Source organism: Alosa alosa, chromosome 13 (assembly GCF_017589495.1).
Source record: "Alosa alosa isolate M-15738 ecotype Scorff River chromosome 13, AALO_Geno_1.1, whole genome shotgun sequence".
In the NCBI taxonomy this organism is placed as follows: Eukaryota; Metazoa; Chordata; class Actinopteri; order Clupeiformes; family Clupeidae; genus Alosa; species Alosa alosa.
The window spans coordinates 1,507,935-1,533,799 of NC_063201.1; the positions used below are offsets into that span (position 1 = coordinate 1,507,935).

The 25,865-nt window shown below is 40.3% G+C and overlaps 1 protein-coding gene and 1 long non-coding RNA gene across 4 annotated transcripts in view; both read right to left on the minus strand.

Moving 5' to 3' along the window:
• The window catches only part of LOC125305748 (cation channel sperm-associated auxiliary subunit beta-like), a 116,046-nt gene that overhangs the window by 15,625 nt on the left and 74,556 nt on the right, over nt 1-25,865 (minus strand). For all 3 annotated transcript variants that reach the window (XR_007195458.1, XM_048260676.1, XM_048260675.1), the window contains 5 exons: nt 18,621-18,772; nt 18,336-18,469; nt 16,125-16,312; nt 4,084-4,401; nt 2,088-2,230 (listed from right to left, as the gene is read on the minus strand). Coding sequence is in view for 2 of the 3 variants with exons in the window: in XM_048260676.1 (XP_048116633.1) it covers nt 2,088-2,230; nt 4,084-4,401; nt 16,125-16,312; nt 18,336-18,469; nt 18,621-18,772 (935 nt within the window). In the remaining variant the exon portion in view is untranslated. The remainder of the gene's footprint in view (nt 1-2,087; nt 2,231-4,083; nt 4,402-16,124; nt 16,313-18,335; nt 18,470-18,620; nt 18,773-25,865) is intronic.
• Nucleotides 22,421-24,269, minus strand: LOC125305749. The gene is made up of 3 exons (XR_007195459.1): nt 24,188-24,269; nt 23,877-23,879; nt 22,421-22,518 (listed from the first exon to the last, which is right to left on the minus strand). It is a non-coding gene; the product is annotated as an uncharacterized LOC125305749 (long non-coding RNA).

The window sequence follows — 25,865 nt, forward strand, 5'->3', positions numbered from 1 at the left end:
CGGAAAAAAAATGGTCATCCTAGGCCCTACAGTTCTCAAGATATTCACAGAAAACTGTGTCTGCCCTACCCTCCTTTCGGGGGGTCCAGTCCAGTGGGGGGGGCTACAGATCAAAACGAAAAACGATGGTTCCATGCTATCCATGTGGGGTTACATGCCCACCAAGTTTCGTGTACCCCGGTCTTTCAGTGTCCCGGGAATCCTTGTTGGTGTACGGTAAATACTAAGTACACTAAATGTACACATAAATTATTTTATTGTAAGGCCCCCCATGAACGAAAGTTCACAAAACTTGGCATGCATTCGGAGGGTGTCATAATGATCCTACACTTTCAATTTCGTGCAGTTTTGACCATGTCAGCCAGAGATATTGTGATGAAAACACCTAATTTTTTGCTTTTTAATTTTTAACTAGGTGGCGCTATACATGAAATAAGTGGTAATGGGATGGGTTGACATGCCCCCTTAAGACCAACATACGAAAAAAAGATGGACCTCCTAGGCCCTACGGTTCTCGAGATATTTACAGAAAACTGTCTCCGGCCACCTACAGGCCAGTTGGTGTATAGTTACATAAATTCATTTATTGTGTGGCCCCCCATGAACGGAATTCCACGAAACTTGGCGTGCATTCAGAGGGTGTCATAATGATCCTACACTTCCAATTTCGTGCAGTTTTGACTATGTTAGGTCACAGATACCTGCGATGACAACACCTCATTTTTACTTTTTTGTGTTTAACTACGGTTCTTGAGATATTCACAGAAAACTGTGTCTGCCCTACCCTCCTTTTGTGGGGTCCAGTCCAGTGGGGGGGCTACAGATCAAAACGAAAAACGATGGTTCCATGCTATCCATGTGGGGTTACATGCCTACCAAGTTTATTGTACCCGGTCTTTCAGTGTCCCGGGAATCCTTGACGGAAATTTGAACATGCGAAAAAGAAAAAAAGAAAATAAAATCTGACTAAACCTATATGACCGCCGCTTCGCTGCGCGGCGGTCATAATAACACTTGGTTAGATTTTATTAGATAAGCAGTTTTTGCATTGTGTCTTTATAGGATTTACTATATAATTAGGCTTCAAGTCTGAATTCATGGATGAATTTTGGCAGTTGGTTACATGGCCCATGATAACGTAAACACAGCAGGAACTCTGGTCTAGGTTACAAGCACCTGGGCTAAAGTTCCTGGGTTTAAATGGCTGGGCTGATGGCCCACAGTATAAGTAAGGCTAATCAGTCAGGCATGCAGCCATGTCAGGCACATCCTTGAGGGAGCCTGGAGAGCTGTAAAAAGCTCTGATCAAGCAGGTACTATTTGTCTGTTTATGATTTGTCTGAAGGTGTGATGACTTTTTTTAAAGATGCAGTCTGTGATTCTGATCCAAAATTAGCTCAGATTCAGATTGCTCTTTATGATCAGCTGTCCATTCTGTGTATGCAAAAAGAAAAAATCTCAGGTGTTTGCAAAATGGCAGCAAATCACCATGCTGCTTCCGCAGAGCGGTTTCTTTGCATGTTCACCTGAAATCCACAACCTTTCACCAGGGTATAAGATAAAACTAGATATACCGCAGAGCGGTATTATGAATTATGAACAGGCAAGATGGAAAGCATCTTTTGCAGCGATTTTTGTGTGAGCATATCAGCGAACACCCCTGACTACTCGGTGAGTTTCACGTCTTTGTAAACGAAAGTTTAATGCGTTTTAGGAAGGATTGTTCCAGTGCACCTATGCAGCGTTGTGGAGGAGGGGGGGGCGCTACCACAGAAACCGAAAATTCTCAGGACAGCAGCATGTGTCCAAATTTCAATCTTAAACGTTCTATTTAATCATAAACTATCTGAAAACAGGGCTTTAAGTGTAAAATACCGAACTTGTCCTTTAAGTAAATTTGTCTTGATAAGACTCCTTAAAATAAGTCAAAGTGTTCTTAAATTAAGTCAAAATGATCTTTCGATGGAGCGCTAGGTAAGTCTCTTCATACTAAAAACAATCCAAAAAGATGTTTTGATCTTAATATAAGATTAATAACACTTAGTTAGATTTTATTTTTTGCAGTGTATCTTTGACCACTGGGCTACCTTCTTGCAGAGGTGGCTGTAGATGGTGAGGTTGAGCATGTGGTTGTTGGTCTTGTCCCAGTAGTGTCGGGCATTCACCCTCATGGCACTGGGGTTGGTCAGGATCACCTTCATGAGCTTCTTATTGCGGGTCATGGAGAAAGCTGGCACAAAGAACATAATTAAAATCTCTTCTAGAGCACACAACACTTCACAGAGGAATACTTTTTTCTATATAAACTTAGCACAAAAAGTAAGGAAATTTGTGTTTGGTAGATTATTTCACTGTGGTAACAATGTGTTTAGTTCCCTTTCAAATGGGGCCCCATTTGTAAGGAACATGCACTCAGCAGCGCCCAATGTGGGTTGCGCCCAAATCTTCTCTAGCATTGCCAAACAGGTTATTTTGCTGTTGCTATTGACACTTGTTTGAGCTTCTGGTACCCCCAGGTGCTGCCAATCTGGTTCCTGATTGGTACCTGTGAGTATGGGCCCTACTACTGTACAGCTACAGTCAGTAAGTGTCTGCTCCGGGAATCGACATTCCACGTTTGACTGATCTGGAAAGGGCCCTTGCGATAGGGCAACTTCAAGCTGGTGTTCCACAAAACCAAGTTGCGGCATTATTTGGAGTGAGTCCTAGTACCATCTCCAAACGGAAGGCCAAATCTGTCTTCTACAGATTTGCATTCAAGGTTTGCAGGACGATATGGCTGATAGCTCTCTGCCCAGACAATCTGGAACAGGAGTCCTGCCATGACCTGCCCTTCACCGTCAGACTCGTTTGTGCTGGTGTTGGCAACACGTGCACTGGAACCTGAACAGAGGAACGTTATGTTCAGTGATGAGTCTAGATTCTGGACGGGATGGGATGCCCACAGCAGTGTGTGAACAGGCTGGTGACCTGCATGAGGAGGAGGTGCCAGGCTGTTGTGGCTGTGTATGGTTCTTTCACACGCTACTGAGGCTCCTGTTTGTGAAATTAATAAATTGTTTAATTTCCAATATGTCCAATATGGACTTAAAATCCAATATGTTTCTTCAAATATCAATCATCCAATCCACCAAACGAGGCAATGGCAAAATAAGCTGTTTGGCATTGGCAGAGAAGATTTGGCAAATTTTTCATGGGCGCAACCCACATACTCAGCTCTGCTGCTCATCCCACAAGTGCATGTTCCTTACAAATGGGGCACCATTTTAAAGGAAACTAAACAGGCTTTCCAATGGTATAAGATGTATTGCCAAATATTGCCAATAATTGTTACCACAGAGAAATAATCTACCAAACACAAATGTCCTTAACAAAGTTTATATATGTAATGCCTGGCTGTCATTTCAGAACAAAAGCTTTAAAAAAGAATGACAGCTGGATATTGGTCACCTGTAGTTAAATAGCTGGCTACTTGGCATTGCATAGACATGCTCCTGAGCAAACCATTGTTGGAAAAAAATATACAGTGCAACCGGAAAGTTTTCAGACCCTTTGAAGTTTTCTACATTTCAGGGGTGTCTGGCAGGCCCTTTGCCGCAAGTCATTTGTCTGGCATGGTGATTTTTGGGTTCGGTGGGATGTGCTTTTTCATTTCAAGGTGGTTTCATGTGGTACATCCATCGTTTGATCTAGGCGGCCATATCTGAGGGGCCCTTTTTTGGTGTCTGCCGGGCCTACTCTGTTTGACTTGACTATTCATATCAGATACCAAGTGCCTTGCATCCTTTTATGTTTATAATTCACTCAAATAAACAACCAGGACCCATATTCACAAAGAATCTTAAGGATAAAAGTAGACCTTAACTAGTGGATTTAGGAGAAACTCTAAAAAATAATGGACCTAGTCTGAATTTTAGGACTTCTTCTAACTACCCTTTAACAAAGGGTAATTCACAAAGTAAAAGTAGCAGCTAAGTATGGGAGACTAGATTAGGAGCAGTCGGGATGACTCCTAACATGCAGGTGCACATTCAGAATCACTGAGAACGACCCTTTACATCGTTTAGCACCAATATCACTTACAGTAGTCCGACATGAAGGCCTTGAAGGTGAATCTGAGTGTCTCATGCACGTTGATGCGCACAAGCGAGTTCCGACGCAGGTTGTCCAGTGACTGCAGCTCATGGCGGCATGGCCCCTCGTGCAAGGACCAGCTGCCCACGCGACTCGCGTTGAAGAACAGCCAGGTTTGAGCCTTCAGGATGTTGTAGTGGTGCAGAACGGGCATGCACATCCCTGCAAGCGCAGTGCCGTCTTGGTATACCTGCAGGATGACGAAGCTGGTCTTTCCGGGGCACACCACTGACAATCCCACGTGCTGAATGCCAAACTTCATGTTAGCTGCAGCACAGAGAACAAATGCCAGTTACATATACATACCAGTACACATCAAATGTCAGTCACACACACATCAGGAGCCGTATTCACAAAGCATTTTATCTTACCGCTAGGAGTACCCCTAACTCACACTAAAAGTTTTTAGCTAGGAGTTTTCATAAAGCTGCTCAGACCTACTCTTAGTACGGTAAAATGACAACTACTAAGATAAGAGCTCTGTTGCTATGGTTGACGTCATTACTCATGCACAAGCTTGATTGAAGTGACCACCTTGATTGGCTGATGACTATAACGGGGCAATGAAGCCAAAGATCTCCCCTATGATGATGAGTGACAGGTGACAGCCAAAGATCTCCCCTATGATGATGAGTGACAGGTGACAGGCCTTTGTTGGTGAGAATGCGTGCGCCACACAAGTAGCCTACTGCCGCGAAGGACAGAAGATGATGAATAACCTAAATGAATAAAGAGTAAGATAAAACAAATATCCTAGTAGCCTAACAAAATACACCACGGATTGATGCAGTATCTTTGCAACAAGGTTCTAATCAAGGTGGGGCATTATGTATTTGAATAGGCCTAACTATCGAGTTTCCTAATGAATATGCTCTTTATATACAGTATATAGTTTTTTAAGAAATAAAAGAGTGTATAGAATAGAAAGAATAGTTAGAATAAGTTCTTTGTTCTGTGATAACCACATTGCCACAAACTTCATTATCGTGAGCAGTTTATGCTTAATGAGACCAGCATAAATAATATGGACAAATAGGAGAGTAAAGTATAATGTAGACAAGGTAAAAATTAAAAACTATCTCAGTGCAAGAACAGGTTGAGGTAATAGGGTTATAGCCATTCATTCATTCAGTATTGAATGAGTAAGTAGGCCTATGATCAGTTACTTTACTTTACTTTTAGCCTTTGTAGCCTAAACCATGCTCTTCCTTGCTTGAAACACCTTTTGTTGAAATGCAAGAAATTGAAGACTGAAACTAGTCTAGTGGTCTTTGTGGTTTTAATGCAACATTTTACAAAGCACTGACAGGGCCACCAAGGACTGTGAGCGGGTCAACAGCAGAAATGTCCCAGCCCGGTGTTGAGGATGCATCGTAGAAAGATATCATCATTCAGCAAACCACTGCATTAGCGAACTTTAGCATTGTGGCTAACTAACTTAGTTCCTGTCAGTATGGTCAGAAAATAATGGGATAACAGTCGAGACAGACAGTTCCAGTGCCGTCAATTTGCTCGGCATAACCGCAAAGATTAACGTACCTGTAGTAAAAACCATGTCTCAGGTTTATTTCGGCTTCAAATTTAAATGGGAATTACATTTCACGTGAAAATCCTCCTACCATGAATACACAAGCCACTAAGCTGTGAAACCGTAAGCTATTCTTGTGTTGTCGAAGTGAAGTGGAACAAAAGGCATGTGTGTCTTGCAGCAAGACGCTGCGCCTTCTGGTAGACAAACTATGTAACGGTAGAAAAAACAGAGGCGCACTCATGGGCTTGATACTAATACAATTTGTATTGAGAACCGAGGTTTTAACAATGAGTCTAAGGACAAAAACTGGGAAACAAACGTTTCGGGCTTAGCCCATTATCAATGTCTCCATTATGAAACGCATCACAGGGCGTTCAGGTAGACGTGACGTGTTAATTACCGTAATACTCAATGTCATCACAAAAGACAAATCGTATAAGATACACCAAAAACCAACCATATGTGCAATTATCATTAAAAATATATAGACATAATGTATACATATCTGTATTCAAGACAGCAGTATACACAATAATGCAAGATCCACATAAGTGCTTATCACATCACAAGAAACATGACAGAACCAGTTCTTCATTTATCCCTAAAGGATGGAGAGTTTTCAGGGTAAACATCCAGTAACTTTCCTTTTGTAGTAACCTTTTTTCTAAATCCCCTCCTCTATGTACAGGTTTAACATGTTCAATGGCAGTGAATGCGAGGGATGAGATAGGATGGCCTGCTTCATTGAAATGTCGTGCAACAGGAGATTTTTCATCCTTCCGTCTAATGGCGCTATGATGCCTGTTTTTATTTTTCTATTAGTTTTTCCTACGTATTGTTTGTTGCATGGACATGTGATTAAATAGACCACATTACTAGTAGAGCAAGTAGTAAACTGTTTGATTGCAAAACTTTTTCCTGTAGTAGAACACACAAATGTAATGGTCTTCGGACCTGTTCTGGCAAGCAGAAGTAGTTGTCTGCTCTGACCAAAAAATCCCTTATATTTCTGGCTCTGTAATGAGCGAATAAAGGTGGGTTAGGAAACTGGCCCGCCAAGCACTTTCATCTGGCCCGCAGAGCATTTAATTGGGTTATCAGGCTGTTCGCTATTTTTTTTCCTGCAATAGAGATGTAGTTGGTTAGCTTTACTGCAAACTGCTTTTCACTCTCCTCAGAGTACGTTTACAATGTCAATGCCAAAATATCATGTTAAATAGAGATGATAGGCCTACTCTTAGTTATCTCCTTTGCAGCAAATCTAACTGGAATGTAATGCTACTCCATTTAATTGGGAACAGGTCTGCACTCACGAGAGGGAGAGAGAGCGGCAGGTTCCAGCTGGCTTGTCATTGTTGATAATTGATATCTCCTTCTTATAAGAAACTTTTAAAAGGAAATCATGAAGGCAGTAGTAGTTCCCACTACTGACAATTTATAATTTAACTGTGAGAGGGCACAGCCATAGGTACAGCACTAGACATAGCAGAGCGGGCAGAAAATCATTGAAAGCGACAGTGCACAATGTATACCTTTGTTAAACAGTATCAAATTAGCAGTATTTTTAAGCAATTAATATTGTAAAACATATACTTTTGATACTAAATGATAGACTATAAAAATATATATTTGTGTGTGTGTGTGTCTTTGTGTCTACAGCCACCCCTGCTGTAGGTCGTGGTGCATACTACCGAGGAGCGCTTTTTCTTCTTAGAGTGGGTCTGGGTATTGCGCTTCATTCAAACACGTGTGGTGATAGCCTCTTAGACTGAACTGTTTATACATCCTAGTGACCTCAGTGTTAAAATCAGAGGTTAGTGCAGATAGGTTTTGCCCTAAGGAACTGCATGTATGGTAGACCATGTTTCAGGGTGGAAGGATGGGTACTAGTTGCATGTTAAATGCTGTTCTTATCAGTAGGTTTTAGTTTAGCGCCCGTCAGTAACTTCCCCCCTTCTACCACAGTATCCAAGAAAGAAACAGATTTTGGATCAATCACAACCTCAAACTTGATTGAATGCGTCACAAAATCATTAAATTGGTCACTCGAGCCTTTGAATAGACAAAACACATCATCAACACATCTTTTACATAGTAAAATATTTTGCTTAAAAGAATTGTTGTTCCAAACATATCTCTCTTCCAAATATCCCATAAATAGACAGGCATAATCTAGTGAAAACCTAGATCCCATGGCCGGCCGCCCCTTGTGTCTGCAGGTAGATTGGTTTTCAAACAGAAAGAAATTCTTATATAACAACATAGATATTATGTCAATCAAAAACTGAGTGGGGGGATGTGTGTCTGTTCGAAGGTTTAAGAAATGTTCCATGGCCACGACACCTTTCTTGTGGGGGATGTTAGTATAGAGAGATACTACATCCAACGTGGTCAGGATGATGTTGTGAGAATCATAGTCAATGTGGACGTTGGAGAGCTGTTCAATGAAGTCATTAGTATCACGTAAATATGAAGGTAAGTTTACTATGAGTGGCCTAAGGTTACGATCCACATAAAGGGATAAAGGTTCCATAAGGCTGTCATTGCAAGCCACGATAGGGTGACCTGGAGGCTTCACCAAAGTCTTATGGACCTTTGGTAGAATGTACCGGTTGCCACGCACACCTTCTGGAAGTGGACACCAGAAGCAGACGAGGTTCTGAGAGACTGCTTTCAGTTTACTGACTGGAGTGTGTTACAGAATGGAGAGGACTTAGAGGAGGTCACACACTGCACAACTGACTACCTGAACTTCTGTATGGACATTGTTGTTCCCACAAGAACTGTACGCTGCTTTCCAAACAACAAGCCTTGGATAACCAGCAATGTCAAGACCCTTCTCAATAGGAAAAAGATGGCGTTTAAAGAGGGGGACATGGCAGAGCTGAGGCACGTGCAGGGGGAGCTCAAAACCAAGCTGAAAGAGGCTAAGGAGGACTATAGAAGGAAGGTGGAACAGAAGCTGCAGGAGAACAACATGAAGGAGGAATGGGTGGAATGAAGACCATCACTGGCCTTAAGAAGGGCAGCAGCTCTGTGGAGGGAGATCTGGATAGGGCGAACCAGCTGAACCACTTTTACAACAGGTTTGATTGCCTTGCACCAGCTCCAATGACAATGGTCTCAATAGCGAAGCCGTCATATAATGATTGTCAAAGACCCCCCCCGTCATCTACTTCCTGAATTTTTGGTCAACAACACCCGGGACACCGGAGCACATGAAATTTGGTGGGTATGTAGCCCCGCTAGACTTTTACGTAAAAAAATTTCGTTTGGTCCCCGGAGGCCACTCCCCCTCCGCGCTGGGCCCCCCGAAACCCAAAAAAATGCAGTTTTCCCTAAATGACTACCTGAACCGTGGCACCGAGGATGAAGAATTTTTTATGGTATGCTGGTGTCAAGGGCCCACATCAACCTAGCCCATAATCACTCATTTGTGATTTGCACCCCCCCCCGGTAAAAAATCATATACTATCGGTATAAGCACATACTATCGGTATTGGCAATTAGAACGACCGATACATAGTTACAAATTCAGTAGGATTAAAGGAAAACCAAATATTCATCATCATCATGGCTGCATTTCCAGTATTGGCGATACATAGTCGTTGTCCACCAGATGGCGCATCGTTGCAGTGAGACGTAATTTTGTTGGAAGTTAATCTAAAGTGGGTTGGAAAAACAATGGACGCTTCCTACAAGGACTGTAGTTTACCGCAGAGAACGTCTAATAAGGATAGGACGATTTTCACATGAAATGTAATTCCCATTTCTTCTTGAAGCAGAAATAAATCTGAGAATGTTTATCGGACATGCTTGGTTTTTACTGCAGGTACGTTAATCTTATAATATCAATAGCTATAGGACCTAGGTAGCCTACAATAATGTTGTTAGCATTGGTTGAGTGATGGAGGTCAATTTGATTGCATTTGTTGTAGAAAACTATGTGGTTATACCAAGCAAATTGATAGCAGCACTAATTGTATCTTTTGACTGTCATTTGGTTATGACCATAACCTGGGCTACTAACAGGAGCTAAGTGAGTTAGCCACAACACGTTCGCTACGTGATGTTTTTTTTAATGGAAAATATATAGGCTACCTGAAAGATAACCTGTCTATGATGCATCCTAAACACCGGGCTGGGACATTTCTGCTCGAAGTCTCAAAAAGCATCTGAGTCAACGTTCATTCCCAAACACCCATATAGGCTACTTCAATCCTTCAATGCTACAAAAATCATTCTTTGTGATGGATGATTTAGTACCAACGTTACACCGGTCCGATACAGTTTTGCCTATGGCTACCTTGAGACTGAGATGCTTTTTGTTTGTTCAAAGTGTGTGTTTAGGGTGTGAGAGGGGAGTCGATGTGCTTTGATTCCAGCTTGGTAGTTGTAGTCTATGCAATTAAAAAACACGTGTGTGTGAAGTATCCAAACAATGACAACGCTTTCATTATGGCTGCTTTAGCCACAGACCTTGAGCTACTGTACAGTGGGTTGGGTTCCATTTAGAAGTGTCCACTTCATTCGCGCTTTCCGTGATTAACACAGCTGCGTGAAATGTATTACTACTGATATGCAAAACTATTAACTTTTCGCCAAGAGGTGGCAGCTTAAGTCTGCTTAATACTGTAAGCCATTGGGTCCCAAAGGAGATTTTATTTGGGTCGCCAGCATAGCCTAGTGACCATTTATGTTGTGTAATAGGCCTAGCATAGGGCCTACCTTATATAGTTTGTTAACTGTCACAATTTTGTCATAACTCCTCTATGCATTTTTGCATTTAGAATAGCTCTGAAACTGGGGGTGAACACGTCGCAGGGGGGGGGGGGGGGGCCAGTGCATGGATATCTCAATCGCAAAATTAAACAATATTTCTATCGGGTGCCTACCATGGACTATAGGCTGGGTGAACTCAGCCTGATCTGCCGGCTATTTCTTTTTCGATTTCCTAAAAGATTGAGCTTGGTCTGGCGAAAGCCAGACTAACCATGGACCTCATAGTTGCAAAATGCAAGGGAACATGAATCAGCCTATTATTTGCACGAACAATAACGGACGGTAGCTCTTCAACTTGGCCCGTTAAAATGTGTATGAACAGTCTAGCAACGCATTTCATGAAGGCCCTTTTGGACATATCAGTTATTTGCACCACTGAGTAAAACTACATTTTGTTTTAGACTACTGGTATTTAATTTGTGCATTGACAATAAAGCTGAATATCATATGAACTAGATGACTACACTTATGCATATGTAGAAGAAGAAACATTCACAAAAATCCATGACATGACATCTCTTCTTGATAGCTGTTGAAAACTGCATGGAACTGACAGGGATTGTTTTGTTTAATAATACATAAATAAATAAATAAATAAATACATTATGCTGCTACCTTCTGCTTTTCCCAAATACAAGGTGTACCTTTCATCAGTCAAGTTGCAGTGGATGGACTGTGATGAACTGCCCTACTTGTGATTGTTTAGAGATTTTAAAAGTTAAGTTTAGTAAATTTTGGCAAGTGCTACAAATCTATTCACCTTTGCAGCGCCAGTAGGCGACTTTGTGTGCGGCCCGCACACACACATTCCAAACAAGCATAGGACTGAGCGGCGGTCATATTTTCTTAAGAAATACTGTTCATTTGATGTTGTTTAATTCATTTATAAATGGTGCACTGTCACTTTAAGACTCTTTTGCCAGCTTCACTCAATACCTATGGCTAGTGCTGTGCCTATGGCTCGTGCCCTCTCACAGTTTATAAGTGGTCAGTAGTGGGAACTACTGTTGCCATCGCAATTTCCTTTTAAAAGTTTCTTATTTAAAAAGTAGATATCAATTATCAACAATGACAAGCCAGCTGGAACCTGCCGCGCTCTCTCCCTCTCGTGCATGCACGCTCAAATGCGTTCCCAATTAAATGGAGTAGCATAATGTAGTTAGATCTGCTGCAAAGGAGATAGGCCTACTACGTCGTCTATCGCTGGAAAAAAATAGCTAGCAGCCTTTGATAACTAAAAGCTAATTAAAAGCTCGGCAGGCCGGATTAAAGTGCGTGGTGGGGCGGATCTATGGTAACTCATAAATGCTCGGCGGGCCAGATTAAAATGCGTGGCAGGCCGCAGTTAGCCCGCGGCTGTAGTTTGGACACCCCTGGTTTAGTCAAAGCAATTTTGTCTTCAGCTATTTTTTTTTTAAATAAATTCACCAGGGGTTGGGCAAGCTTGAAAGACAGATCATGCTCTGCGATGAACACGCACACACGTCACACACACGGTCAGTTATTGATGCCGGTACATCAGCTGTGGTTGTTGCTCCCGGTAAACTCGTTGTGTGTGGGAGAGTGCAAACAGCTGGTTTGTGAGCGGGGTCTGGACAATAAACTGGACTGGTCAGCCAATACTGACGCACTCTACAAGAAAGGGCAGAGCAGGCTGTACTTCCTGAGGAGGCTGCAGTCCTTCAATGTGTGCAGCAAGCTCCTCAGGATGTTCTACCAGCCTGTTGTTGCCAGCGTCCTCTTCTATGCTGTGGTATGCTGGGGAGGAAGCACAAAGAAGAAGGATGCTGGGCGACTTGACAGGCTGGTAAGGAAAGCTGGCTTTGTAGTGGGAGCTGAACTGGAGTGCATCACTTCAATATCTGACAAAAATTTTGGACAATGAAAGGCTAGGCAATCAAGGACATGGGTAGATGAAGGAGAAATCAAAAATAATAAATAAAAAGTTCTATGGAGATGTGCAAAAGTTGGAGAAAGTCAGATATGTGTGTGTGTGTTTTGACGTGTGATGAAATAAGAAAATAAATAAAAGGTCTATAGCATAGGGTGAGGGATGTAATAGAGTGAGTTCAAGAGTTGGGAAATGTTTGAGAGTGCTGAAGAGTGAATGTGTGCAAAGTCAGTATAGTGTGAGTTCAGAGTTCGGATGGCCTGGGGATAAAAACTTCTCCTGAGTCTCTCAGTTCTGGCTTTGTGACTACATAGGCGTCTTCTTGATTTCAGCGGTAGGAATAATCCATTGTTAGGATGAGAAGAGTCCTTCAGAATCTTTTGGGCTCTTAGGAGTACTCTTCTGGAATAGATATCTTGTAGAGCAGGGAGTTGAGTTCTTATAGTACGTTCAGCTGAGTGTACTACTCTCTGTAGAGTACTACAATCTCTAACTGTGGAGTTCCCATACCAGGTGATGATGCTACCAGTTAGAACACTCTCAACCGCTGAAGTGTAGAAGGCCTTCATGATGGATGTAGAAACTTTGAATTTCCTTAGCTGACGAAGGAAGTAGAGTCGTTGTCTGGACTTCTTCAGAACATATTGAGTGTTAACATGCATTGTAGCATGCTTTTTAAAGATAATTTGAGTAGGGGCTTCTAAATGTGTTGTTACCTTGGATTTTGGCACAATGTAATATGTAATACTTACAGCAACACCAAAGAGTTTTTTGTACCTTAAAATAATGTTTCCAAAATCGTTTCAGTGGTTAATCAACTCGACTCGACTACTGCAATTTCCTTAGCTGACGAAGGAAGTAGAGTCGTTGTCTGGACTTCTTCAGAACATATTGAGTGTTAACATGCATTGTAGCATGCTTTTTAAAGATAATTTGAGTAGGGGCTTCTAAATGTGTTGTTACCTTGGATTTTGGCACAATGTAATATGTAATACTTAAAGCAACACCAAAGAGTTTTTTGTACCTTAAAATAATGTTTCCAAAATCGTTTCAGTGGTTAATCAACTCGAGTACTCGACTACTGCAATGCCCTCCTGACAGGTCTCCCAGCCTGCGCAGTGAAACCACTTCAGATGATCCAGAACGCGGCGGCACGCCTGGTCTACAACCAACCCAAAAGGGCACATGTTACCCCGCTGCTCATCCAGCTACACTGGCTACCTATGGCGGCCTGCATCAAATTCAAGGCTCTAACGCTTGCCTACAAAGTAGTCTCCGGTTCTGCTCCCACCTACTTGAATGCCCTCATACAGACATACGCTACCTCCAGACCGCTCGCTCCTCAGATCTAACGACGTCTAGCTCTACCACCGGTACGCTCAAGCCAATCCAAACTTTTCTCATCTGTTGTTCCTCGCTGGTGGAACACACTGCCAGCTCCTACAAGGGCAGAGACATCCTTCTCCATTTTCAGAAAACTCTTGAAGACCCAGCTCTTTAGAGAACATCTCCTCTCATAGCAACACTTACAACAAGTCTTACTGATCCTAGCACTCACCAGTCGTCTCAAACTGACAAGTAACTGTTAAAAACAGCACTCACTGATGCACTTATTCTTACTGTACTGTAATGTTTTTAAATTGTCCTAAAATTGTTGAGAACTGCTCTAAAACTTAAACTGTTTACTATGTTGTTAGTCGCTTTGGCTAAAAAGCGTCAGCCAAATGTAATGTAATGTAATGTAATGTAATGTAATGAACTCGTAACAGGGTGAACGGCACTTCTGCATTCGCTTCGCGGCCCTCTATCGGCTATAACCGCACTATGAAAGTTTGTCAGATCGGGTAGCGGTTCTGTAGATCGATGGAATGAGACATAAGAAACTACAAATTTGACTTGCATCTGATGTCGCAATACATCGTACTTTCATAAAATCATGCAACATATTCTACCTTGTCTGACATCGTTATTTGCAAAGTGCTGGATAGCCTAAACAATTAGCATGCGTGCGACAGAGGAAAAGTTCTTTGGTGTTGCTTTAATGTAATACTTAATACGTAATGCCTTATAATCAATACTTGTATAATAGCTATATTAGCACATTATGTGGATACTGTTTTAGACTTGATTTAGATGTAGTGTTATTTAGTATAATTTGTATTTTAGTATATTCTTAATCTTCTACTGTCCTTATTGCTTAGTTGTGTTTTTTTATTATATACTTTTATTACTTTTTCTGCTGTTAGTGCATGTTGTGTGTGATGTCTGTATGCTACTGAGACCTTGAATTTCCCCTTAGGGATCAATAAAGTATCTATCTATCTATCTATCTATATATCTATCTAATATTCAGATGTCTGTAATTGAAATGTGTGCAAATTAGTGCATAATTAATGAGATATTGTTAAATTACATCCATAAACATATATTTTCAGAAAACTTGTCATGCAAAAAAATATTGTCTCAACATAAATACTCAACTAGTAAAGTTTCATAAGAATATCAAGGAGTTAAATTTTTTACCCTATTCACCCATTCTATGTTGCCTATGGAGGCCATTTTAGGGCCGCAAATGCTAATTAGCAGGTTTAAAACTAAAAAATCAGCTAAGTAAATATGATATTCAGAATCAGCACACAAAAATCAGGCAAAGTACCCTCTTTACCAGTACAGTGTTTCCCATACGTTGACTAATCTGTGGCGGGGCGCCATGAAATCAAAACCAGCCGCTACACATTAATGTTCTATGTTGTACTATTTAAATTAAAGATAAGATAAAATCATTTCATTGAGCTGCGCTTTTTACGCACGCAGCCTTTCCTTGCCCCGCCCCCCTCTCTCTCGTAACGAACCCGCTGCCCCTCCTCTGCATGTGCATTTAACAAAACATTAACGATTGTTGTTGCCACATAGATGCATTTCATAGAAGATGGCGAGCTAAATTGCTGTTAAAGCACCACCAAAGAGTTTTTTGTACCTTAAAATACAGGGTGAACAGCAATTCTGCATTCTCTTCGCGGCCCTCTATCGGCTATAACCGCACTAGTTTGCCAGATTGGGTAGCGAATCTGTAGTTCGATGGAATGAGACATAAGAAACTACAAATTTGACTTGCATCTGATGTCGCAATACATCGTACTTTTATAAGTCATGCAAAATATTCTACCTTGTCTGTGGACATTGTTATTTGCAAAGCCTGTGCTGGATAAACAAATAGCGTGCGTGCGACAGAGGGAAAGTTCTTTGGTGTTGCTTTGAATCCGCTTAGCATCATGACCGTGCTGCACGAATTTGTTCAAAACTGCTGCATTCAAGTTAACTCTGCAAAGGTCTTATGAATGTTTGCAAAATCCTGATGTAAATGGAAAAGTGTTTTCCAAGACTCAAAAGTGCTTGTCCCAAGGAGAAATACGAACCTTTATTTTAACTACGTAGCAAACATTATGAATTGCATCCACACATCAGCAGCCTTTCAACTGAGTTAAAATAGCAAGGGTTACCTCACGTCTTAAAGTGGCAGGCACTCAATTAGACCTACACACTACCAAGACAATCTTTAAGTGAGAGTAAGTCCCCCCCCACCCCCCCGTTGTCCAAGTCAGCTACCGCCACAAATTAAAACCATATCTGTGGAAAACACTGCAGCATGTTCTCATATTTGACCCCCAAGTGATAGTAGTCCCAGTATTAATTATGCATTATATAAATGATGATGTCATCTAAGTGTGAAAATGGATCATGAAAATTTGAGGACAAAATGTATGTTTGTGTGTATGGGTGTCTCACCATCGCTTGACCACATCATGACCAATAAGTCTTTTTGATTCCGAATGACTAAATCAGTACTCTGCAGAGGCTCAGCATATACACTGGGAGCTCGGAGTTGTTCAATGACTTCTCCTTCAGCGACAGCAACGTAACCAGTGATGAAGTGCTTCCGGAATACTGATGTGATGACCACTTTCCCCCCCGAACTACAACACACACAAACACACACACACACACAAAAGAAAAAATAAGAAAAGTGTCAAGCCATCGCCAACGGAAGTATAAACACAAACTAATTCCAATGTGGCTATGGCAACAAATATCTATTAAAGGTGCTCTAAGTAATGTTACACGGTTTCTAAACTAAAACATTTTTTTGTTACATACACCAAACATCACCTCACCATCCGCTAGCTGCCTGTCCCCTGAATACATTGTAAAAAAACAGACTCCAAAAACAGCAACAAACACATCCTGGTCCAGCCTGGACCATGACAAACTGTTCACCAGACATTCACGGAAGAGATGCACATTCAGGAGAATTTCAATTGCACGGGAGAGAGGGACGGGCTAGCTTGCTGTTTTGTTTGAACGTCAACAGAAGGAACGTTACCCAACACCGCTTAGAGCACCTTTAACAAAAAGAATGAGGTGCCGACGAAAACACAACTCAGTAGAGCGTTCGCCTGGAGTAGGAAAAAGTGTGGCGAGAGGAAGAGAGAGCCAGCCAGGAAGGATCAGAGGCGGCTCATATAGCCGGAGGCCCAGCCTCCTGAATCAACACACGCACACAGTCACCTGCAGAGGAGCACAGAGAAAAAACAAGGAACAGCGCAAAAGTCCCCCTACAGGTATAACAGTGTAATAACCATGAACATTCAACAAAAATAAAAATGTGTTGAAGAGTTTATTACAATAGTTTAATTAATACAACAGTCGTTATGTATGTGTTGCAGTGTGTCTTTTAGATTATGCCAAAACTAGATTTAGATTATTGTGTCTTAGATTATGCCAAAACTACTGGCCCAATTTTCATGAAACTAAGTGCAGCATGGGTCGAAAACACCTAGTGCTAACCAGGGCCAGTGTTGACAATACTGTATTTACAATACAGTATTTACAGAATCTCCAGGCTAAAAGTAGCTCCTAACTTGCAAATTTAGGAGAAACTAAAAGATAAAAATTATGGCAGTGTCAGTTGTAACTTTAGGACTCCTAATTTTTGACTAAGAGTAATTCACAAAGCATTTGAGTGTGAAAAGTAGCACTACTGGAACTGCTTAGAAGTAGAAAGGTCTCAATAAGACCTTTACCCAGGGGGCAAAAGGGCTCAATAAGACCTTTACCCAGGGGGCAAAAGGGCTCAATAAGACTATTACCCAGGGGGCAAAAGGGCTTTTACAGACACAGGATGTTGTAAAAGGTTGTGACCCAGAAATGATATCTAAGACCTTCAAAGATCACAACCTGGTCAACTAAATACCAGAAACTTACAGGAAGGGTCTAAACAACGCAACCCCTAATCCAGCTTTTAACTAGCAGGAGTCACACAATCATGCTAGCATAGCCGAATTCTATTGTTGATTTCTGAATAATATCTCTGTTATAGTTTATGCAAGAAACAAACTGAGCACAACTATCAAAAGAGTGGAAAATAACCATTTACGTTTCTCCTAAATCCGCCAGGAGCTACTTTTAACATTAAGATTCTTTGTGAATATGGGCCCAGTTATTCCTCCATTCTCATGCTAAAAAGGCTAAAAAGTTTTAGTTCATTTGCACAAGGGTGTACATGCGAAACGCTAGACCCTGAGCATATATTTTAAGTATGTAAGTACAAAAAAAAAGCTACAAACACTCACTACCAAATATGTCTAATTATAACCAAATAAGTCTAATTAAAACCAAATAGGTCTAACCAAATAAGTCTAATTATAACCAAATAATTTAGTAATAGACCTACAGCTGGTTGTTGGTGGAGGTTATTAACCAAACAATACCAGTGGTAATACATGGTTCCTAGAGTGTTGCTGAGTGTACATATTGTGAATGTGGATAATACAGTGTGATTTTTGAATGTTAAAAGTTGCAATTGGTGAATTATAAACCCTTTTGAGAGGTGGATAAACTCTAATAAGAGGTGGATAAACTCTATTTCTGACATTTCAGAGGTGAATAAACTGCATTTACTTGCGCTTAGCCTCCACTACATCCCTGATCCCAACCCACCTGAGGCTGAAGATTTTGCCCACGTGGCTAGGAGAAAACAGAGATGGCTGGCCATAGCCATACTCGTGCAGTAAGACTGATGAGGGCCTGGTGTACTGAATGACAATTGGTCTGTCAAAGCCCATATCATTCATCTATGATAGCGTATACACACACACACACACACACACACACACAAAGGTATGCTCAAAGAAATGCTTACATGAGTGTTAAGTATTGCAGGCTGAGCTGCTGACCTGCTAATGACAATCTTTCAGGATGTGTGTGTGAGAGAGAGAGAATGACCTGGATTAGTTGGTTGATGGAGATGATCCTGTAACTCAGGCTGCTGTGTTGAGTGGAATCCAGCTTGACAGCCATTAGGAGTCCCATGTGATCGCATAGTAGAACGGTCTGCCGGTCTAGGTACTCGTTCAACCAGGCATATTTCACCATATCTGCAGAGGGCGCCAGAGTCAGGCAAATCAAACTCAGGCTTATCACATCCCTATCAGGGTCCGTATTCACAATTTACATAGAATCTTAAGGCTACTCTTAGCAGTGAGATAAAATGCTTTGTGAGTACAGACAGTACTGAGTTGGAATCCTCTCGACTACTTATAAGCTGTCCCAGACTTGGGTGCTACTTGTCATGCTAAAATGCTTTGAGAATAAGCAAAAAAAACAAAAATAGGAGTCCTAAACTTACGACTGACTCAACCTTTATTTTTAGGAGTTTCTCCTCCATTCGCCAGTTAGGAGCTATTGTACATGGATCTTGATCGCTAGACGTCGTCGAGTACTGTTGATAGGAAAAAACACAACCAAAATTGGTGCTACCGAACTGGAGTAGCTGCAGCTAATGGTCAGTGTTCCCAGTGAGCTACAATGCTTAGTCTGGGGGCATCATCTAAACGTGCCTTTTTGCCTCTTAACAGACTCGAAATGTCATTAAAAGGTCTGTGCAACATGAATGGAGTCCTTATGTGACCAGACAATGCGTTTTCTACTCATTATTGTGAAGAAACAGTTTAAATTCCCGTATTCACAAAGCATTTTATCAGTACTTCTAACAGTAACAGTACCAACAGTACTAACTAGAGGTGTGGACTCGAGTCACATGACTTGGACTCAAGTCAGACTAGAGTCACGATTTAGATGACTTCAGACTCGACTTGAAAAATTTAGAAATGACTGGCAACTCGACTATTTTTTCACTCGAGACTTGACTCTGACTTTGCCCCTCTGACTTATAAATGACTTGTGGCATGGGTGCAATTATTTGTTACTTATCAAAATATAATTATTTCCTGCTCATACCAACTTAAGCAGCCACAAGTTCATCTAACGTTACACCTGCAACGCAGCGTTATTTAGCATGGAATGCATGGTCTCTTATCGATGAGAAAGGAAATCACTGAACATGCTCCCGTTTGTCGCCTGACTAAGGCCTAGTCCACACGTACCAAACCGATCTTTTTTTCCTCTGTCTTCCCTGGAATCGTATCAAGAATATTTGCGTCCAAACGGATCCATCTCAACACGACTCAACACGTTACTTCATTTCCCAGGCCTATAGGTGGCACTGTTTCTTTACAGAAATTGACCAAAGCTTGCGCGCTGTAGGCTATACAAACAGACAGAATAGGCTACGATGAACATGGCTAGTACAAGGAAACTAGAATTGTTTGTGTGGACTGATAGTGAACTGTCAACTGTAAAACTAATAAACTTAATTTTTACGGTTTGTGAAGGGTGCAGTCCTGTCCTTTATTTGGCTAATGCAGGTAGGCCTACAAATAATCTCCTTTACTTTCTTTGGTTGTAGGATAGTCCGCAATTCACATTAGTTTTGGATATCACCGCAAGTGCATAGGCTACTAAACACTAGGCTTACCAAAGTTCTAGGCTATTCCGTCGCCACATTTATAATATTGCTATAATACCTTCGTTAGTAACAGTCGATACTTTTGCCTGCATCCAAATCAAATCGCATTAAGCATTTAGTGCGCTACCATCGGCTTAACATGAGTTCTAAGCGTCTTTGTATGCTCATATCTGACTTCACTAGACTGTGAATACATTTATTTATGTTGTAAGACATGTAAAATAAATGAATGACACCAGCACTACGCACAAATTAATTTAAACTTACACCGCACTTCCCTAATAACTTATGACTAGTTCTCTCGCGTCACTGACAGTAGCTAGAATGCATCAAGTTTCGGGCAGTGCGTTTAGAGGATTCGTTTGGACGATCGGCCAAGACGAAGCAAAACCGGTGCATTTAACCCAAAAAGCGTCTCCGTGTGGACGGGTCCTAAGTGGATCCTCTGATCTCGTGGTGGATCCTCTGATCCTGTGATGTTGTTTGTTACATAGGTAGCCTGAACAGTTTAATGTGCTCCACGGGAGCTAACCGAAACTATCACCGAATCTTCATTAATGATTGATGCCATTTAGATAGATAGATAGATAGATACTTTATTGATCCCCAGGGAAAATTCAAGGTCTCAGTAGCATACAGACATCACACACATTCACTAACAGCAGAAAAAAGTAATTAAAATTATATAATATAAAATACACAACTAAGCAATAAGGACAGTAGAAGATAAAGAATATACTAATATACTAAAATACAAATTATACTAAATAACACTTAATCTAAATCAATTCTAAAAACAGTATCCACATAGTGGGTGATTAATCAAGAGGCGCTTGCAATGACTGAGGCAGGGACTGAGCCTGTGATTCTCTGTGCATAGTAAGGTAAGGTAAGGTGCTCCGTGTAAGTCAGTGTCATGGTGATGGTGCAAATGAGTAAGTCCAACAGTGCAACAGTGCAAGAATAAAGTTTAGAGAGCGGAGAGGAAGGCGTAACCCGGCATCGGGCAGCAATTACCGTAATCACTGGACAACAGAAACCTTCACACCTTCCGACCTAAACACAGCACGGAATCTGCTTTAAAGGAGAATTCCAGTGTGATATTGACCTAAAGTGTATTGAAACATGATACCGAGTGTGAACGTATGTCTCATAGCCCATCTCGGCGTGTCCCCTGCACTCCAAAATATGGCGCTAGTTAGCCGATGCTACCAACAGCTTTTTCAATAGTGGTGCTTCGGCATCGGGCTAGCCATGCAAATAAATCACTGTTTTACACCCATTTACGAGGCTCAATGTATCTCCACGCTTCATTGGTAGATTTCGAGGGGCCCTGACATTTAAAAGCGAGACATTGAGAACTTTGAAAAAGCACTGGTAGTTTACTTACAAGGCGATTTATACAGACAGTATCTTCCACGAAGTTTAAGCGTTTGCAGCCATCTTGAATTTAGTCACGATAAGTCGAGCAACGAGTAAGAATGAACAGGTATGATAAGGGATCAGATTCCAAAAATAATTCAGTGGAAATGCATGGATTCCAGTTTCTTCCAGTAGCAGCAAAGGGAAGAACATTTTCAGTGTCTTTCAATGATCCTTCATCTTCATCTGCCCCCTTATCTTATGGTGTTCCACAGGGATCAGTGCTTAGTTGTATTTTATTCTCACTGCACTGCCACTCAGTCAAATTATGAAAAACCATGGTATACCCTATCATTGCTATACTGATGATACACAACTGTATCTCCCATTTAAATCTGGTTCCTCTGGTGCTCTAAACCCATTGCTTGATTGCCTAAAAGAGATTAAACAATGGATGTCGACCAATTTTTAAAACTGAATAAATCCAAAACAGAAATTCTATTTTTTGGTTCACATGAAGCTGCAAATAATGCAATTAGTGAACTAGGGTCTTTTGCCAGATATGTAAAGCCTTATGCAAGAAATCTTGGCTTTCTACTTGACCCTGATTTTAAATTTGAGAAACAGATTAATGCTGTTGTCAAGTCATCTTTTTACCACCTTAGAATCTTAAGTAAAGCCAAAACTATGTTTTCTTTCAAAGACTTTGAGATATTGATTCATGCCTTTATCTCATCCCGCCTGGATTACTGTAACTCACTTTACTTTGGTATCCCGACTTCAGATCGTGCAAAATGCAGCTGGCAAGGCTGCTCACCAAGTCTAAAAAGACACACTATTTCTCCAGTTTTGAAATCTCTGCAATGGTTACCAGTGAAATTTAGAGTAGATTACAAAATTCTTCTTTTTGTCTTTAAAGCTTTAAATGGACAAGCTCCCCAATACCTAAGTGAGCTTGTGGGTGGATGACAAATAAGCCTGAAAAAAGGAATTTAAAAAAACTTCAAATATCATCCCTAAAAAGTGTTTATATGTGTTGCTGTATCTCTAAACTTGACTAATATAATTTTTTTTTTCAAAAAAAAAAGTGAAATATATATTTATATGTCAATTTGTCATGTTAGTGCCTAAAATTGTCATATGGTGTGACGTGAAAATAATTTGAAATAAAATGAAAATTAGATACTTTTTTCTACTTTAATTTATGTCACTGTACATTTTAATCACGTTTGCTTTGATATGCAACATTTCCTTGTGAATATATAGAAGAAAAACCTCAAATTTAACAAGTTATTTTGTCAAGGTGGAGAATGCTCCTAAGTGTAACCAGATATTTTAGCTTAATTCTAATATTTCTTGTAAGAACTCACTCAAAATTCTTGAGGTTCTTGCAGATACCATTTCCTTTGTGTGCTATTGATGTTTTAATGATTTTTCAATTATAAAGTCTTTTTTGTGACATTATTTAATGTCACACCAAATGACATGGTGTCACGCCATATGCTGAACTGCACCACTCCACCATGTGTCAGAGCAAAACAGGGTTTTTAATGACAATAAAATCATTAACAATGAATTTTGAAGTCACTGTATGAATGGTGTATTATCGTAAACAGCAAAATAGATGAAAGTTTAGTATTTATTTTTTAAACTTACATGGCATGGTAACATAAAAGAAAAAAGTATGAGAAATATGAATTGTACAGATACATTTTTTTCCCAATTATCACAGATTTAACAAAAAACATATAATATCTGAATTTAAATAATGTTTTTACAAGAACTTTTATGTAAAAATGCAATTTGGTCATAGGGTGTGACAGAAATGTCATATAGTGTGACTTGAAAAAAGCTGTCACACCATATGATGCAGCGTCACACTATATGACATTTTGACAGTTAAGCTCATTTTCTAGACAGTTAAATACAGCTAACTATTATTTAGCATGCAACTGACCACATGGCAGCAGTGCTTTTTAAGAATTCATGAAGAATATTTGTGGAAAATAGCTACTTTTTAGGCAAATGATGTCACACCATAAGACACTAAAATTTGGCCACGATTGATGATGTCCAATTCAAAGCTTTTTATATAAAAATCCAAAAAGCAGAACTCGCCTCTTGACCATGCCAATTACTCCTGACATTCTATTGTTACTTCCTGATTAAGCAGGGTCCTCTTCCCAATAATAATGTCCAAATGAATGCCCGGTCAAAATATACTATATAGTGTCACGCTATATGACAACCATTTTATGGACAAAATATATTTGATTATAACTTAGTTGGACAGCATGCATAAACATCAAAACTTTCTGTGGTTGTAAAAAACATCCAATTATTTTATATGCATGGTAAAACTTTAAAGTAATTATACTTTTTATGGATATACACTCTTTTTAGGAAGTTTGCACACATGGTGGACAGTCACACCATATAACATTTTTTATGTTTGGATGATTATTTTAAGTCAAAAGTGAAATAAAAATCCAATAAATTTAATATGACAGAACTTGAACCTACCAGACCTACAACATTTCCATATCAATTCTTAACAATTGCCATTTTTTATAAGTGTGTGACACATGGACAGTCTGAATTCTGCTATTTGTCATCTACCCACGTACACTTTCACTGCCCTCCCAGAACTCTGAGGTCATCAGATAAACTACTGCTCTCAGTACCTTAGAGTCGTCTAAAAAATAAAGGTGGCCGTGCTTTTTCAGTAGCTGGGCCCAAGTTGTGGAACAACCTCCCTTTTCACATTAGATCTACACCAACTATTGGTGCTTTTAAAGCCAAGTTAAAAGAGCATATGCTATTAATGGCTTTTAAATGAATTGTGGAATGTAATTATATAGGCTATATGAACATATTATTTTAGTTTTTATCTTCTTGTTGTACTTTTTTTATGTCTTGATTCATTTTGTCTTTTGTTATCTATTTATTTATCTGTTTTTATTTTTTTTGAGCACTTTGGTCAACCACAGGTTGTTTTAAATTGTGCTATATAAATAAACTTGACTATGACTATGACACAAAAGAACAGTTATCATCGGTACCGGGACAGCCAGTATTCAGGCCGTTCAAATAAAGATGGTGAGTGTATTCGCAACGAAGTTGATCCGAGCCTTGAAGCTGATACACTCAGGGCCAGATGTACCTACATTTGCAAACGTAGCGTTATCAGCGCCATGGACACACCGCAGATTGCGCCCATAAACGCAATTTACGAACGTCCACAACTGAATGGCAGCGCCTACATACAAGCGCAGTTGAATGAAGTTAACTGATGACAACATTAAAAAGAATCAAACGTTTAGCGATCATGAAATAATACCATACATGATGATGTAAACAAGCAGGGAGATAATGAAGATCAGTAGTTCTACTCAAACTACTTGTGCATGTAGGCTATGGAAGATTGGTCAAATCTAGCAAGTAGGAAAGTTTAAGTGAATGACGTGAAAGTGAAAGTAAGACATTCGAAAGGCCAACGAAAGTTAAGGTTGCTTTTGGTAGTACAAATACTTTTAACCACAAAAACTGGTGCTCTAAATAGCGATTCTGTTGAACCAGAGTTTTAGCCTCTGACTTCTTTTGTAACTTTTCGGCTACAATACACATTTTTCCACACAAACCTTGTGTGCGCCTCCTTGTTTCATTACCTTAAGCGATCACATTGTTAGTGCCACACACACATATTATATATTGTCTAGGCTATCCAGATCTGCCATCATTTCATGTATTAGTACTAGCATTGATTTTATTTTGATATATTTTGACATGTATCTCACCACAGCAAGCTCATAGCTCTACATGCATTTAATGTGTGTGTAGGGCAGACTGTCCTGAATCTGGCAATATCATTGCCACGGTGGAGGGATTCTCTGGGGCTGAGCAATTTACAGACATATGTGGTGTGCGCCTTACAGAAATAAATGCCATTTTTTTTATTTAGTGACATTTCTGCGCTCCATATATGGAACACGAACTGATCTGACCTGACTTAACCCGAGTTTACGTGTGTGTGCCTGTCTGCACTCATGATTCTCTACAACTTTTTACTGCGTTGCCATGAACAAAGTAAAGTCAAAAAAGGTGTTTCTTTGTCGAACAAATTGGGATGCAATGTGAGCCTTGAATTGAATGCCATGCAGGAATTTGCTAGGATCTCAAAACCGGATTATGAACATTCTTTGCCATAGAGAAACACACGATAGCGTTGGATTATAAACATGCTTTGCCACAAAAACAGACAAAAACGTGAGGTAAGTCGAGCTATATGAAGTTATTATTTT